Raw genomic sequence first — 17081 nt, 5'->3', positions numbered from 1 at the left:
TTACATCAGTTGGATATATGAATGTAATAAAAAAATGTAACGAAATTGTTTTTTTTTATATTAGTGTAGTTAACCCTTAGATTAGGCTATTATTCATGCTATTAATTCATGCTATTAATAAATTTGTGTCTTATTAGTAAAACTTATTCATGCTATTAATTCTGCTCTCTTTTTCTCCTGTATATATTCATTATTTTATATTTTGCTCTTATTCTGTCAAACTCTAATGATGCAAAGAATCAATATTGGAATTCAAACCGAAAGTGTTATCCATATTTATTGTTTCAAAGTCACAAGATACAATTTATTGTTACAAAGTCTCAAGATACAATTCATTTTTATTGATTTTTTATTCACAAAATAAAAGTCACACAGATACATCAATAATAAACAACTAAAACATCACAAGAGTTCAAATTTATAATTCATAACTAATTAACTCAAGCATTTGATGTCAATAAAACTAAACAACAAATGTCAATGAGCTTATAACACTCACTCAAGCATATATTAACCCTACACACATAGATAAAATTTAAAACACTTGTGATTTTCAAAGAGGCAAATTTGCAAGTTCTTGCATATTTAATATCACCATTTTTCAAGCTCAGAATTCAAAAACTCTGATCATTCATGCATGTCTCAAATGTCGTCATCATCTGTCACCTTAAGTCCCAAACACCAAGGTCTTGTGATTTTGACTCCACAGTCCACTGTCCTTCTAAGGGACACACTAATCTCATCCCATATTTTCTTGCATTCTGCTCCATTTCTGTTGAATCCCATATACACCATTTTCTCACCTATGTCATCCCAAGCACCATCTTCCAAATACCCTTTTTCTCTTACTTGATCTTCATAACTAGTCCTTAGTTGTATCAAACTTGAAATCTCCATTTCTGTCCATCTATGATTCTCCAAACTCTCAAAAGGGTATTCATAGTTTCTACCATTTTCATTCTTGTTATTTGTTCCTTCTATCGACCCAATATGTTTTCTCACAACTTCTAACAATGCAGCATCTCTTGCTTCAACCCAAGCTTTTTCTTTAGCCCAAAGTTTATGTATCTCTTGATCAAACCTCATTGACTCTTTTCTCTTCCTTTCTTCTTCCTTTGATGCCATCTCTTGTTCTCTTTGTTCAACCACACTCAACATTCTCTCCATCCATGCATCTTGTGTCTCTATAATCTTCTTCATGTGAGAATCCACAATCTCCTCCACTTTACCTCTCCAACTTTTTCTCACCCTCCTATCACCTTTCTCTAACTCTATCCCTTTCTGCTTCGACGACGACCTCATCGAGTGCGCAATAGCCGAGAGATCCTCGTCGTTGTTTTCCGACGAGGATGTCTCAAACTCAGACGAATTCGAGAAACTCATTAAGCTATCTGATTTATACTTAAGGCTATTAATCAAACTATGATCCTCAACACCATTAACATTTTCTTGATTCATTGTGAAGCTTGGAGTTTGAGTAGTAGCAACAAAAGCAGCATGAGGTGTTTTGTCTGAAATTGAAGCATGAGTGTTTGTATTTGATTCTCCACATATTGCTTCAAGCTGCCTAAAGAATCTGTAGTGTTTACCATCTTGTCTACTAGCCTTACCTTCCTTTGTTTTCTTGTAATACTTGTACAAATTCTCAAACTTCTCCTTGCATTTCTTTCCACTTCTTTGGTATCCAAACTCCTCAGCCATTATCCTAAACAAATACAAAATTAATTCATATACATGAGATCAATCAATCAATATAAATCTAAGACCATATGATATTTTTATATGAATTTTCAAAATCACATGATAATAATTAATGGCTTCTTATTGTTACTATTATTATAATTTATACTACTCCTATACTGGTACTGAATTGGGATTAAAATAATGAAAACATTCTGATATGTTCATTAATGATGTCAGAAACATCAAATAAGTGCATTTGAATTATCAAAATTCTAAAACAAAGAGCCCTAGCTCTATAGGTAGCTGAACACAAAATTAGGTCAATAAAACTTCAAAGCAAAGACAGTGTTTGCAGGTTGAGAAATCCTTAATTTGTACCTAGAATGAATGATTTATCATTATCATAGAAAAAACCAGTGCAAGTATAATCACTATATAGTCAGTGAAAATTGTTAGACAAAACAAGAAATAGATCATAGCAAAAAGCACATGGATCTTCAGTTATCTGAGCCCTTAGCCTGTCATTTTCAGTCACAAAAAAGCAATTATCTTCACAAGAAAACGCTTGTTAAACAGTAATTAATTATATATATATATATACCTAGAAATTTCATTCCACAAGGGTGCTTTCTGATTATTCTCCTTGAACTTAGAATCAAGACGAGATCTGATTTCTAGAAGAGAGAGTGTTTCTTGTCTAGGCCATCTATTGTTACAAGAATCAAAGTTACCAAGCCATTCTTTGTTATCAGCAGAGTTTGTTTCTAAGCCAACAAAGAAAGCAGCAGAAGCAGTAGCATGATCTGAATTAGGATTTGCAGGAGGAATAGTGGTGGAGCTAGTTGAAGGAATGTTGAGAGTGGAGGAGGAATAATCATAGTGGTTGTGGTGAGGGAAGGCACTACGAGGATAGAAAACATCACCAACGATGATAGAGGAAGGGTCGTAGGAATAATTATTAGGTGGATGAAAAGCAGAAGCATAGAGATTATAGGGTGGTGGAGGTGGTGGTTCAGTGGTGGTGGTGGTGGTTCTTGATGATATCATACGGCGGAGATCCTCCGGGAAACCGTAGGGGTCAGTGCTACTCATTATTGTTGAGGAGAGTGAGTGGGGAGAGAAGAGTGAGGAAAAAAGTGATTATTTTTTAATTTTTGGGTTGAAATGAAAGGAGACAGGATCCGAGTCTACCGCTAGACTTAAAAGGTAGACTCATTTATCTATCTAGCTAGCTCAGTCAGACAGAGAGTATTATGGAGAGAGAGAAAGGAAAAGACATTGATTTAAGTAGAAAGGACTCAAGTACTTTTGTAGGGAGAAAAGAATAAATAATTTTCAACTTCTGCTTTCACCCCTTCCTTACAAACCTAGGCAAATTTTATATATATATATATATATATATATATATATATATATATATATATATATAAAAAAGAAAATGGTATTTGGATAACAATACAAGTATTTTACACCTTTGGAGAAAGAAATAGAGATATTGAAGTGATAGAAGTGATATGTTGGTTATGTGATAAGGAGAGAAAATTTGATGGAAAATAAAATGATGAATGATTGTTGAGAAAAAGTGTTTAAATATTATTGTTGATATTATCACTATTTGTGTATCTTATTATGTATTATTAAGTTTTTAATAATTATAAAAATCTGAAAGTCATAGTAATGTCATTACAATTCTCATGGTCTTATAAAATTGCAAAAGGTGAATGAAGTGTTGAGAAACAAGTGAGTTATGTTGAGAAGCAAGTGTACGTATTAGTCTCACATTATGTAGAAAATAGAGGTTAAACACTTTATAAGTTAAATGACTAATACACTTATCAACTTCAAATTTTGGATAAATATGTAATTTCTCCTACTTGTTTTGGCGAGTATTTGACTTTTAAGTGAGTGTTTGATCTTATGTGAATGATTTCCTCTAATGATAATTCATCAGTTAAGGTTATGTGATAAAGACCTTTATGTGAATGTTTGACCTAATGTGTTTGTTTCCCTCTCAATGATTTTCCATCATAAAGAGAGTTTTTTTGTCTCAAAATAATTTCTAAGTTGAGGAGTGGAAGCTGATGCAAATGACGGGTTTCAAAACCCTAACATATATTTTAATCAATATGAGATTGAGTATTTGTCTTGGTTTTGAAATAAATTTTGATATTTTGTATTCCATATTTTTTTGGCGGTTAGAGTTCTATCCGAATTTTAAGAGATGGGTCTTTGGTAGGGGTGGCAAAACGGGCCGGGGCCCGCCGGGCCGCCCGCGCACCCGCCAAAAATTGGCGGGTTGAGTTGGGATTTTAGGCTCGCCGCTCGCCAAAGCCCGCCCCGCCAAAACCCGCCGCCCGTCATACCCGCCCTGCCAAAGCCCGCCGCTCGCCAAAACGCTCCTCCTCCAAAACTCACTCTTTTTTTAGTTAATACTAGTAATTGCAATTCTTGATGGTTTATTTTATACATTTATTTATAAATATATGTAATATTTTTTAGAGTAAATTTGTTAAAAAATTACTTTTATAAAAAATTGTTTTAAAAAATAAGTGAAAAGTTTAATTAAAAGGTGAAAAAAGCATATTAATCTATTAAAAAAATATAAATAAAAATAGGCGGGTAAGCCCGCCGCCCGCCAACCCGCCATCTTGGCGGGGCGAGCATGATTTTGATGCCCACTTTACTTGGCGGGCATGCCCGCCCCGCTCATTTTTTGGCGGGCATAAGGCGGGGCGGGCGGGGCGGGCGGCCCGTGCCTAGTCTTTGGCTACATGCGCGTTTTTTTTATATTAGTTTTAATTTATTGCTTTCGGCATGTTTTTCCGTTGAATTTTCATTTTCATTTTCATTTTTATTTGTATCATTAATAGTCTTTTTAAACTTTGATATTTTCGTAATTATTTCTATTTTGTTTATTTTCATCCTTATTATTATTATTTCATCTGATTCTTATTTTAAAAAAATCATTTTTTAAATATATATATATATATATATATATATATATATATATATATATATATATATATATATATATATATATATATATATATATATATAATTTAATGTATTTAAAAAAGTAATTGTTTTCTCATAATAAGTACATGAATAGAAGTATATTATTTTTGCCATATAAAAAAAACTAGGACTAGAAAAATGTACTGTATAGTCGGTACAATGTGCAACTTGAAAACTTCTAAAAAAAATTAATTTTAATGATAAATGATTATTAAAAGTAGAATTTTTTTACCAATATATCTATCTTTTTCAAAGCAATACTCATTTTACCAACATAAATCTTAAATTACGCTCACATTCAAATTAGATAATAGACAAAGCATCAACTCAATTGGCAAGTTCACCTTATTTTTATTTTTAAAGACGATTAATGATCAATTATGTGTATTATAATAAAAGTGTCAATTCAATTGACACGATTTCTTTAATAAAAAATAAAATAAAATAAATATAAGAGACGCATAAGTTTAATTGACGTACTTTATTAAAAATATAAGTACACGTATTGACGGATTTTTTAAAATTATTTTTTTGTTTGAAAGTTGAGTAACTTAGAATTTATTTAGAAAGCTAGCCAGAGGGATTATTTAGTTGTGAAAGGTGGATATGTTAGTAAAAAATTCATTAAAGTAAAAAAAGTTCATATTCATTAAAGTAAATGTTTGAGACAAAAATATGCCTAGTTTGACAAAAATAAGAAAAAACAAATATATACCCTTTTCTTTCATCAAACATGTATATCAATTAATAGAGAACTCGCATGAACCCTTAAAATTGGTTTGTTATTAGGAAAAGATTGAATATTACATTTTTTTAAAAAAATTATATTTAAATATAATTTATATGTTTGGCCAATCTATTAGAGTAGATCTCTTTTCCTTAATTTATTTTTTAGTCGTCTTTGTTATTTTTGTAGTCATTAAAGTTAAAAATATAATAACCATAAAGTTTGACTCAATGAATGAAAATTGATATTAAAAAATTGAAAGTGTTACCAAAATTTGAACTTTAATATTTAATTATGTATTTTGGTTATTATCATTTCGTATAAAAAAAAGCTAAATAAATAAGATAATTGTTGTTAAATTCCTTAAAGATATCAAGTGATTGAGCAATTAAAGTGGAACATATTTTATGATTTAAATGTTATGTCCACCAATGGAAGAGAGACAAGTAGCAGAGCATCACACGATGATGAAATTTTATATGCCTGCATATATACTGCAACATGCTAATGCATTGGTCGAGTGACGTATGTACAGTGTTTGAGGTTTAACCTTTTTTATTGCTTTATTTACTACTAGTATTCAACATCAGCATCTTTGTTGATCATACTTAGCTTAGCTCTTACCTGTCTTGACATTAGACAAAATTATTATTTCATTTTTATTCTTGTTATAATGTCTAGGGTAGTAGACTTTATAATATATATATCACACGTTTGTTTTTTACTAATTTTATTTATTATAGTTCATGCCATAATAATAAATGGAGAATTAATTATAATGTGTACGTGCAGACTTGTGCAGAATAAGACTAATCAATGTAATTGCTTTTGAAAGGAAAAAAAAGAAAAAAGAGACTGATTAATTATTGGATCACTTTTTTACTATTGAATTCGATTGAGTCTTATTTGGTCAGAGGAGATCGAAAGTTTTTTTTTAAAAAGGCAAAAAAGATGATAAATAGACATTAAAAAAGAGAGTGACATGCAAGAAGAGACCGGAAAAAAAGTCTAAATAAAAAACAAGGCTCGTGAAAGAAACAATAGAGAAACAGGACTAAGGTGAGAGTGGAGAGGCCACCCATGAAAGCAACTAAGGCTCATGGAGGTTTGATTGCTCACATATTAGCTTACAAAAAATGTCTGAAACTCTCTCAAGTCATATTTTTCTAAAATCATTTATCTGCTTCAAAATTTCTTCCATTAAATCAAATTCATCAAAGAGCTTATTCAATATCGAGCTTAACTCATATTTAATGAGTTTTTTAATTTTCAAAACTTTTTTATTTTTATATATATTTGAAGAAATTGAGCATTAGGTTATGTAATAGATAGTTTAGATGTGTTATTTAAATGAGCAATGTGTTTGATAGGTAGTTTAAATAATCAATGCATTATTTTGGATGTTTGCATGGATTGCATTTCCGCCATTAACGTTCTTATGAGTTGCATGAGTTGCAGAACCTTACGAATATACATCTCTGAAATTTTACAAGGTTTTGATTTCCATTATCCAGAGATGCATCTCCGAAATTTATCTGTTTGCATTATTTGACTTGATCTCATTGTGTTTCATCAGTGTGATGCTTGTGTGGTTTACTATAGGCATTATGACTGATAAACAAGATAGATTGAGGCACAACAGAGTTACGCATCATGCATCAGCTCGGAGGAAAAGAGCCCAAGAGTCAAAGGCACCTATTGTTTCTATCCTAGTTAATGCACATGCGTTAACTTTCGGGGCTCATGCATCTTTGTCTTCGTCTTCCCCTAGGAGACTGGTGTCACCTGTTCAGGCACCACTGACACCCGAGTCTCTGCATAAGGCACCGGAGGGCCTGCAGGCACCCGAGGCCCAACAAGCACCCGAGGGGTTTAGAGGAGGCTCATCCGACTTATTGCTGCTACCTTTATACTCGGACCATACTGTCAGATATGTCTGGGACGGATATGTAAAATTCAATTGTGTTCATTCTTTGAAAAACATATTTGTTATAATATTTAAAATATTCTTTGAAAGACGTGTTTGACGATGAAATATTTTTTGCAGAACTGTGATGTTTAAAATTCATCAACCATGGCCGAAAGATTACTCATTTGCCGTAGACTAATGAGGAGTGGTTTTAGGATGTGATGCGACTATCTGGGCTGAGAGACTTGTGCATGATCGGTTATGTTACGGTTAACCATGGTATGTTGTTTGCGTTTCTCGAGAGATGACACTCAGAGACATTATATTTTCATCTTCCACATGGTGAGATATCAATCACACTGGACGATGTCTCGTGCATGTTGTATCATCCAATCATGGGGAGACTATTAGACCACGACAGGATTAACAGAGCTTACACACTTGAGATTATGGTAGACTCCATGGGAGCTAAACCAAGATTTGCCATAAAGGAGATAGAAGCCACTCGAGGGGCTAATTCCATGTTTTGATTCTTGGAAAGGTCATATACACAACAACTACTTGCAACAGAGCATGTCTCTGGTGATGATGAGCATGTTGCACATCATAGAGCATACACATTGAGAGCATACATGTTGTATTTGGTTAGCACGTCAATTATTGTGAACAAGAGTGCCACTTAAGTGGCTAAATGGATGTAATTTATCTATGATTCTTCATTAACTTAGAGCAGATCCAAGAGTACAACTGTGGGAGCTTGTTTGATATACTTGTACTCCAAGTTAGTTGAAGGTTGTATATGGAAGATCAAATATATGACATGAAGCATAACATTTAGAAATAGATGACAAGCAGGATATCATTGACGACATAGCCTTCTACTCTCGATGGTTGGCTTGTGGTTTACGTTTGACTTATTCTCATATGCCTAAGCGTGTCATGCAGCAGTTTGGCTACATGCAGTTTATTCTGAGAAATCCTTCCATGCCTGCTCCACCCGCTATGACACGTATGTGTGTGTGTGTGTGTATATATATATATATATATATATATATATATATATATATATATATATATATATATATATATGGATACTATGTTAAATAATTAGCTTTTTCATCTGGTATCGTATGAGATATGGAGTATCATAGCTCCTAGCTAGCGATTAGAGTGTTGCATATGGCTACATTTAGTGGTATTTCAGGGTTTCAGATCCTTATATGACATTAGATGCTCTAAGAGATCCATCTAGGTAAACTTATCAGAGCATACTATAGGAGTAACAGGTTAGGAAAAATCAAGACGTTAATGTGTTGCCTAGATGCAATCGTACTATAGAGAATGGGCATGTCGGTGTAGTCATACTTTTTCTGGATGTCTCTAAGGTGAGAAACGTTCTAGATGCCATGATGGAGGAGGAAAAAGAGGCATTGCAGTACATGAGGCGGCATAGGAACAGGGGGGTCCGAGTCCTTCATACACAGTAGTTTATAGTATTTATATTATTTTATTTTAACTTCATTGTCTACTCTGATTTTGTTAATTTAAATATGTCATTTCCATATTATTTTAAAAGTGTAAGGTTTAGTTTATATAAAATTGAATATGATAGTATAGATATAATACATCGTTAATTTCACATCAGCATCTCTAAAACAAAGTCAAAAAATATTGTCTGGCGTGGTTTTGGAGATGCATCTCTAGCTTTTGTATGGTCTGAATACAGAGATGCATCTCTGGATCAATTAAGGTCAAAAAGAGCAATTGATTGAAGAATGCATGGGGCATAAATGGAGTAGGTCCGAAGATGTATCACTGGAATAAGTTTCGAAAAATTTATGAGGTTCAACTCAAGAGGATGTCATTTTGTGATATGCATGGTGTATCTAAAGATGCATTTCTGGAATCAAAGGGATATTTTTGGATTGTCATAAGGTGCAATTTCCTCTCTTTTTTTGATGTTGGACTTGGACTAAATTTGTTGTATGAGTTGGAGAAATTTTGTATTCCTATCAATATAATTTGTTTATATAAAAAACTAGATACGTTAACCACTCATGTACTGAAGATCCTGAAGTCTTGGTCAAAATATATTTCAAATAAAAAAATTGTATGTGATCCACCATATTTTCCCAACACATATCTTTGATGGAATATTAAGAAACTTCCAAATCATTTTTAAAAATTGAATATCAAACCATAACTAGTCATTGGTGACATACCACCCAAACAGACCTGGTGGCATTTTCAACTGTCACAAAAACTGTTGAACATGTAACCTCGAGCACAAGAGGGGGTGAATTTTGGTATTCAAAATTCGTGATTAATTTTAACTTTTCTCGATTAAGATCATATTAGTGGATTTTAAGTGAGTAATCACAGCAGAAACAAAATATAAAAAAGTAAATTACATAAAGTAAAGAGATAAAGTTAGAGAGATTGCACCAGAAATTTATACAAGTTTGGCCGAACGTTAGCGGTTAGTCTAGTCCTGTCCCCAAGAGGTCTTCTTGAGATTTTCACTTTAGACTTTGAGCTTTTAACAAGTTATGCCCATGAACCTTATTAAAATCTAATCTTGAGAATTTAAGAGGCTTATCCCCAACCAAAAGACAGGTTTTACCCTAGGCTTTGCTATCTAACCAATTAGATATTTGAGAACGGTCTCTTTAACCAAAACAAAGCCTTTTCCAATGAATCTTAATAAACTAATAACAGATATTTTAGAACAGGTTGATCTCACGAACCAAAAACTTGATCTCTTAAAAGTATCGCACTTTTAAGAATTTAAACGAACATATCTTCCTCACAAATAAAGCTTCACTCAAAATCACTTAGGCAACCGTAAGTGGAAAAATAAGATTTTTAAGGAGAGGAAGAAAGATAAATTAAGAAGAAAAATAAAATCAATGGAAAGTGACGTGATTTGAAGTGAGGAAGACCCTCTCTTATATAATAGTTGGAAACGCCAAGAAAGAAACTGATTCATGGGCCGAATTTATCATCTAATCGAATAGCAATATGCTATTATCGATTAGACAACTCAAATTTAATCGATTATAAAGCCCACTTAGGAAGGTTTTGATATATAGCCATTGCAAGACTTAAATGTGTTATGTTTGTTGATTTCACAAACATTTATCAGCCTTCTAGTCGATTATGCAAGTGTCCCAATCGATTAGATTTATGAAGAGTCTTGCTAATTGATTGGTACATTTATTTAATCAATTAGGTGGTTTTAAAAAGTTTTGGATAGCTTTTTAATCACTTGTTCTTGGCAAAGAAAAGTAATTTTTAAGATGGAAATATGTTTTTGTGTGTGTGTGTTTGTGTGATCTGCCCTAGTATTCTTAAGCTACTACCTTATTTTTACAGTATTCAATTCACTCAGACTGACTGACATGACTTGGTGAGCTTTCACACTTTTCATCAAAGAAGCTTCAAGACTTTGTTGGATAGTATCTAATTATAAAAGCACTTGATCTTTAGTTCTCTTATAAGATGGTGCTTTGGTTATCATTAGTGTTGTGGCTAGCTATTGTGATGTGTTGTCATCATCAAAACTCGAGATGTTAATCTTTACTACCTACAAGCACATAGATCCACATTCTTCCCCTTTTTTATGATGACAACGCATCTCTCGGGAGAGGTGGAAGGAAAACACCATATATACATATTTGGATTAGTTAAACTCCCCCTGAGTTAGATAGAGAATATATCTTACTCCTCCTAAGAGTATACTTCTTCCCATTTGTCGAAATTTAAAGGGTAGAAAAGTAGTAAGATGCAGACGTAATCACATAGATTCACATGTATTAACTCATGCATTATTGGTTTAAAATTCCTAGTTCAATTCTTATAAAAAAAGATTTCTTTAGAAACGGGTTTGGTAAAAATGTTTGCGAGTTGATTATATGAGTCTACAAAATCAAGTATGCATTCCCCTTTTTTATATTATCCCTAATAAAGTGGTGCCTAACGTCGATGTGTTTAGCTCGATAGTGAAGTATCAGATTTTTTGTGAGGTTTATGAAACTGGTGTTGTCGCACTTAATCAGTATAGCTTCGAGTTTGACACCATAATCATTAAGTTGTTGTTTCATCCAAATGATTTGAGCATAACAGCTTCCTGCAGAAATGTATTGTGCCTTAGCTGCAGATAGTGTCACACTGCTTGTTTCTTGCAATGCCGCGAGACTAGCCAATTTCCAAGCAAGTGACACATACCGCTGATACTTTTCCTATCCAATCTCCTTACAAAAAAATTTGGAATCGGAGTACCCAACTAAGTTACAATCTGCTCCTTCTGGGTACCATAGACCCATTTGTTATGTGCTGGTGAGATATCTTATCATGCGCTTGACGGCGCGAAGATATGATTTTTTTGGTGATGCTTGAAAGCATGCACACATACAGACATAAAAAATTATGTCACGCCAGGGTGTTAGCTTTAGGGATTTGAGCAGTGTAGTAGAAGCAAACTCAATATGAGAAATGCCTTTATTATACCTCATATTTGAGCCCTATTTATGGCTTCGAGAGCTGCAATCATCTGCATTAATGGAGGTGCATAAGATTCCTTCCATAATGGGTGTTATTCAGTAACCTCCGCCGTCAGCCATTATGGAGTCGTAATTTCCATAACGATAGTGGCCCTTCGTATGTAAATAATCGTCGCGGTCGACTAAGCTGATCGGCTTCAACTTCATTAGGGTCGATGTCTCCTGAGATGTGAGACTGTTGCTGGGCCGAGATGATGCTTTCTGCCGGGTTGGAGACTGTGAATCATCTGACTAAGAAAGCAGTTTGTTGACTTAAGGATCTTCGAAGTTAACCATAGCTATTATCTACATGCCCATAGTAGGTTTGTCTAATCGACCCTGATAATCCAAATATGTACAGGCACCATGATGATGACAATGAAATACTAAAGTATTATTTTCACACACACACAGAGAAAGAACAAAAAAGAGAAAAGAATGATGCAAAAGATGGGAATATGATTATCTATTTATAATCATCCTTCTAATGGTTTGGGCCTGTAAAAACACCATAAAATCATTAAATATTTTTCCATGAAAATTTCAGAACCAAAACTTTCCAAAACAAGTCTTCTAATTGACTATTTTTTAGGCCTAATCGATTATTTGGTGACGATTTTAAAGATTTCGTGCATTCTCCATCAATGCTCTATTGATTTGTTTGGAGATGAAGATAAAATATGATTTTAATTGAAATTCGAAACGCAAAGGGCATCCAATCGATATGGACAATCGATTTTTTTCCTGTGTTTCAGCCTCCTGAATCCTTTTTAGCTTTAGGTCCAAAATTTGGAGTTGACATATTGCTTTTGACACACTTTTTCATCTAGATTTCACCCCTTTTCTCCAAAAATACTAAAACCTCAAACATTCCATTAGTAATAATAATTTGTAATCGATAAGCAAACAATAAACCACTTATTTATAGGATTAATAGGAGTTTATCGACTATCCAACCTCTAAAAAGTGTACTACCTTAAATATCAAGTAACCTTGATAAAACGACAAAACAATGTTGTAAATCTTTCTCATAAAAATGTTGGATGCGAGAGTTGGTTAAAAAATGAGACAAATAAATCCATTATAGATTTATCTTCTCAACCTATTAGAGGTTAACTGATAATAACATATCATAAGAGTTGAGAACCATCCTTAACGAAAAGAGCTTTGATCATGACCATTGAAATACACCATCCATGAACATTCTTGGATATGGAGCATCAATATCATTAGACATCATCACACACGTTTTTGTATACTCAATGATATACATCTTACTTTGCACATTTCATTTAATACGCATTAATGTCATTTAAATATGTAAAGCATCCCTTCAAAACAATTAGGTATTCACCTTTTGTACCCAAATCATTTTGTGTCATGGTGCCTTAGTAGTTCTAATAGGTCTAATGTTACTACCTTTAGACCTTATTAATTTATCAAAACAAAATGGCTCTAGGTGGGCAAGCTTATCACAATTGGAGAATTTATAGACATGGAGATTTAGTTTCTTTCTATTAAATCCTTTATTATCTGATATACAAGATTTAAACCCTAATTCAGTTTTATTCAAGGAAGGACTTTGATTTGGCAGAACCAAATCTAGGTTTTCTTTCCCCTTAGTAAATTTACTCAGGGTTTCATGATGATATTTTACTTCCTTTTTCATTGAGACACAAGTCTCGCATTTACTAGATTGGTTTTTAACATTAGCCATTTCATATATAAGCATTTCATTACTATTTTCTAAAAAAATCAATATAGTCTTTAAGATCTACGTTACGCTTTTCAATCTTGTCACGTTCCTCGATTAACTTAGTGTTTAATTTAAAGAGTTGTTTATATGAAAACTTGGTTACCTTTCAATCGTCTTCTTCGTAATAACCTTTTAATAAATTTTGTTCATATTCCTTGTTGGAAGAATATTCTTTGAAAATTCTACCAGAGGTTGATTCTTCGATATTTCTTATAGATGTTGAATTTCTGAATATGTTACTCATTTAGACTCTTTTCTAATTTCTTCTTTCGAATTTTTCATTAGATGAAACTTCTTATTCATATTCACTTCTTGATCAAGTTTCTCCACTGGATATTGAAACTTCTGAGGATCATTCAATTACTTAGAGTGATCTTTTAGAGGAGATTACTCGAGTTAATTCGTATTCTTATTCAAAAGAGTTATTTTATGAAGTTTCTAGAGATTCTTCTAGGTTTGAGCTCACCCGTTCATCTTTTATGAATTGAATCGACTCATTTAATTTATTGATAATTTCTTTCTTCTTGGATTTTTCTCAAAAATCGTAAACATTCTCATTTTTCCATTTAAGAATTGGATATAGTTTCAGATTCCAATTCTTAACTCTTAGGTATTTGTTTGTGACGAAAGTTCTAACATGATTACCAAGATTGAAAAACATTTGTGAAAGTAACATTTACATTTGTCTTCTTCGTCTCGTGTGTTCATTCCTTCTTGTTTGATACTTCTAGTTACTCCCTATATCATTTCAAGAGTGTTCCACATTTCCTTGGTAGAATTACAAATATATACATAAAGAAATTGATTTTCATTTAAAGACATAACCAAAAAGTCTTTGCTTTTAAATTAATTTCGAACTTTCTCTTTTCTACTACGGTCCAAAGGAAATCAAGTTTATCTACTACTTCACCATTAACATAGTGAGTAGGCATAAACGAACCATTGATTATTATTTTCCACAATTCAAAATAAAACTTTGAGTGGATATTTTAAATCTAGCTTTCCACAATTCAAACCAATCACCATTAAAAGGTGGAGGTGTATTTATAAAAGTCCTCTTTGGTGTATCCACTATGCTTGAGAGCTTGACCATGAACCCCTTTATACAAAGAAATGAAGCATCATACTAACTTCTATCCAAATAATAAACAAAGCTTGAAGCGGTTAGTCTCCAAACCAAACAAAGGACAAGGCTTGAAGCAGTAAGTCTCCATACCAAACACAAATTTTGCACAAGTTGATCTCCAACCAAGATGAAGTTTTGAGTTGACTATCTTCTAAGTTGAACTGGGGTTTTACACTCGCTGACCACGAACCGAGATTTTTATCGGGTTGGTCTCAAATTTTCTAATTTTTTACACCAGGCTAAACTCATAAATCAATAAAGATTTTCACTGGACTAATCTCAAATCAATAGAGCTTTTAATCGAGTTGAACTCAAGCCATTATGGACATTCTCTCTGGTTGATCTTCATGAAGTAAAATAGAGTTTCTTCTTCGATGATGGAGCTCACGAACCAAACGGAGACTAAGATAAATCCTTAAATACAAACAAAAGCTTTTTAAATGGTTTATCTCCCAACCAAAATAACAACTACCTAAGGAAGAATTATTTACTCAAGAGAAAAATCTACTCTTGGTAAATTTAAAATTTTACCCTCACCCAAAACTATATTCTTCACTAGACTCAAGAACACTTAGAGCACTATAACTAAAAAATATGAGAAAATATGAGTGATTTAGAGAGGTGACGAGAGAAATGAAAAGGGAGGTGATCGGTGTTTTTTACACGTTTAGTTTTCGATTGATTTCTGTCATCTTTGAATTATTTAGTAAAGCATTTTATGTTTTTCTTCTTCATTTTATGCGTGGTTATATGCTTTAATGTTTTCAAGCTCATATGGAGAAATCGAAATAAATCAGTGCAAAACTCGGAGTTTTGAAGGAAGTTCAGAAAGCATGTTTCAGGAGGCCTGACACGGGTGGCCGTGTTGCTTAACACGGGCCATGTCAGGAAGAGAGATGGGTGCGATGTTTTCAAACAAAGGAAGTCAATGGTGCAACACGGGTACCCGTGTTGCACATCCTGGGACTTAACAAGAAAAACAAAGATGACAGGGGCCAACACGGGTGCTCGTGTTGCACAACACAGCCCGTGTTGGGTGATGACGCTGATTTCAATGATTTTTTCCTATTTTATTAGTGGTTGGCCTGCAAGGGTGTTTTTGGGATTTCCAACCAACATAAGTGAGTCTTCACTATTTAGGAGAGTTTTCAAGATGAATTAGGGATCTTTTTGGCACACGAAGAATTATAAGATTGAGGGTGAAGCTTAAGCTTTCCTCGTCGGACCAACAGGATTGATATATGACTAACAAATAGGATGAACCTCCATTGTTAGGGTTTTTATACCATTAGACTATAGTAAATATCACCTAGGACTAGGGATACTGTAATACGGTGAACTGACTTTTATAATCGAAAATGTCGCGGTTAAGCATGAGTCGCCACCGACTTTTATTTTATCCAAACAAATTCAGAAAGGCTAAAAGAAACAGAAAAACACCTTTTAAAAAGATTTGAGTTCGGGGGGTAATTATGCAAAGGGAAGGTGTAAGGCACCCTTTGCATCCATGGTTTTCCATGGTCTCTTAATTGCTTTGCTTGCTCGTTTTCAGAAAATGTAGATGAAAGAGGAAAAATGGACTTTAGCTCGTAAATGAGCGTAGCCAGTTTTTGAAGAATTTTGAGAAAGAATATAGAAAATAGAGCATGGCAAGGCAATTAGGGGCAATTACCTTAAACTCAGATGATAGGTCTCTTTTTAGCCTTTCAGAATGAAAGGGTCAATCCTTGCCATAAGTGGGCAGGAAGCCTTTCGTTTGGAGGTTGAAGGGTCGTCGAAACATCCTTTGCCATAAGACTGTCCCATGCCATAGAAGGGCAGGTAGTCTAAGGTAAGGATCAGAATAAGCCTTATTCGTAGGCAACCAGAGGATACCTCAGCCTTTTCCGTAGGCAACTTCCGAGGGTCGAGGTCATATTTGTGTATCGAAGGCAGCATCATTTAGGGTCGCATGACCTTTATTTATCGAGGCAGCATGGCTGAGGTATCCTCGTATTCGAGGGACATGGCTTATTCTGCAAAAAACACAAAGGTAACGGGCAACAAGGCAACAGGCAACAAGGCAACAGAGAGGTTACCCCAAAAGAGTGCGTGTGTGCATCAATCATGTGGTTCAATTCAGTTATTTATCTTGTAATTAGTGACTCTAATTCAGTTTAAATTTGCACTCCCTAAATTACTAACAACGCAGTATATAAAGCAATAAAGGGGAAGGGAAATTGAAACCAGCGGAGGAGAGGGGAATTGAAACCAGCGGAATAATAAACAACAATTAAAACAGAAAATATTAGAGTTTAGGGTTTAGGGTTACTGATACTCGTAGC

At 33.6% G+C, this 17081-nt stretch overlaps 1 protein-coding gene across 1 annotated transcript; it reads right to left on the bottom strand.

The window, feature by feature from the left end:
- Positions 1–295: 295 nt before the first annotated feature.
- LOC131624818 (trihelix transcription factor PTL-like) lies at positions 296–2985 on the bottom strand. The gene is made up of 2 exons (XM_058895733.1): positions 2285–2985; positions 296–1705 (listed from the first exon to the last, which is right to left on the bottom strand). The coding sequence occupies exons 1-2, from the start codon at positions 2773–2775 to the stop codon at positions 643–645; spliced, it is 1554 nt and encodes a 517-aa protein (XP_058751716.1). The 5' UTR covers positions 2776–2985; the 3' UTR covers positions 296–642.
- Between the last annotated feature and the right edge of the window lie 14096 nt (positions 2986–17081).

Source organism: Vicia villosa, unplaced genomic scaffold (assembly GCF_029867415.1).
Source record: "Vicia villosa cultivar HV-30 ecotype Madison, WI unplaced genomic scaffold, Vvil1.0 ctg.000163F_1_1, whole genome shotgun sequence".
In the NCBI taxonomy this organism is placed as follows: Eukaryota; Viridiplantae; Streptophyta; class Magnoliopsida; order Fabales; family Fabaceae; genus Vicia; species Vicia villosa.
The sequence above is the reverse complement of the archived record's forward strand: the minus strand, read 5'-3'. Positions and strand labels throughout refer to the sequence as shown.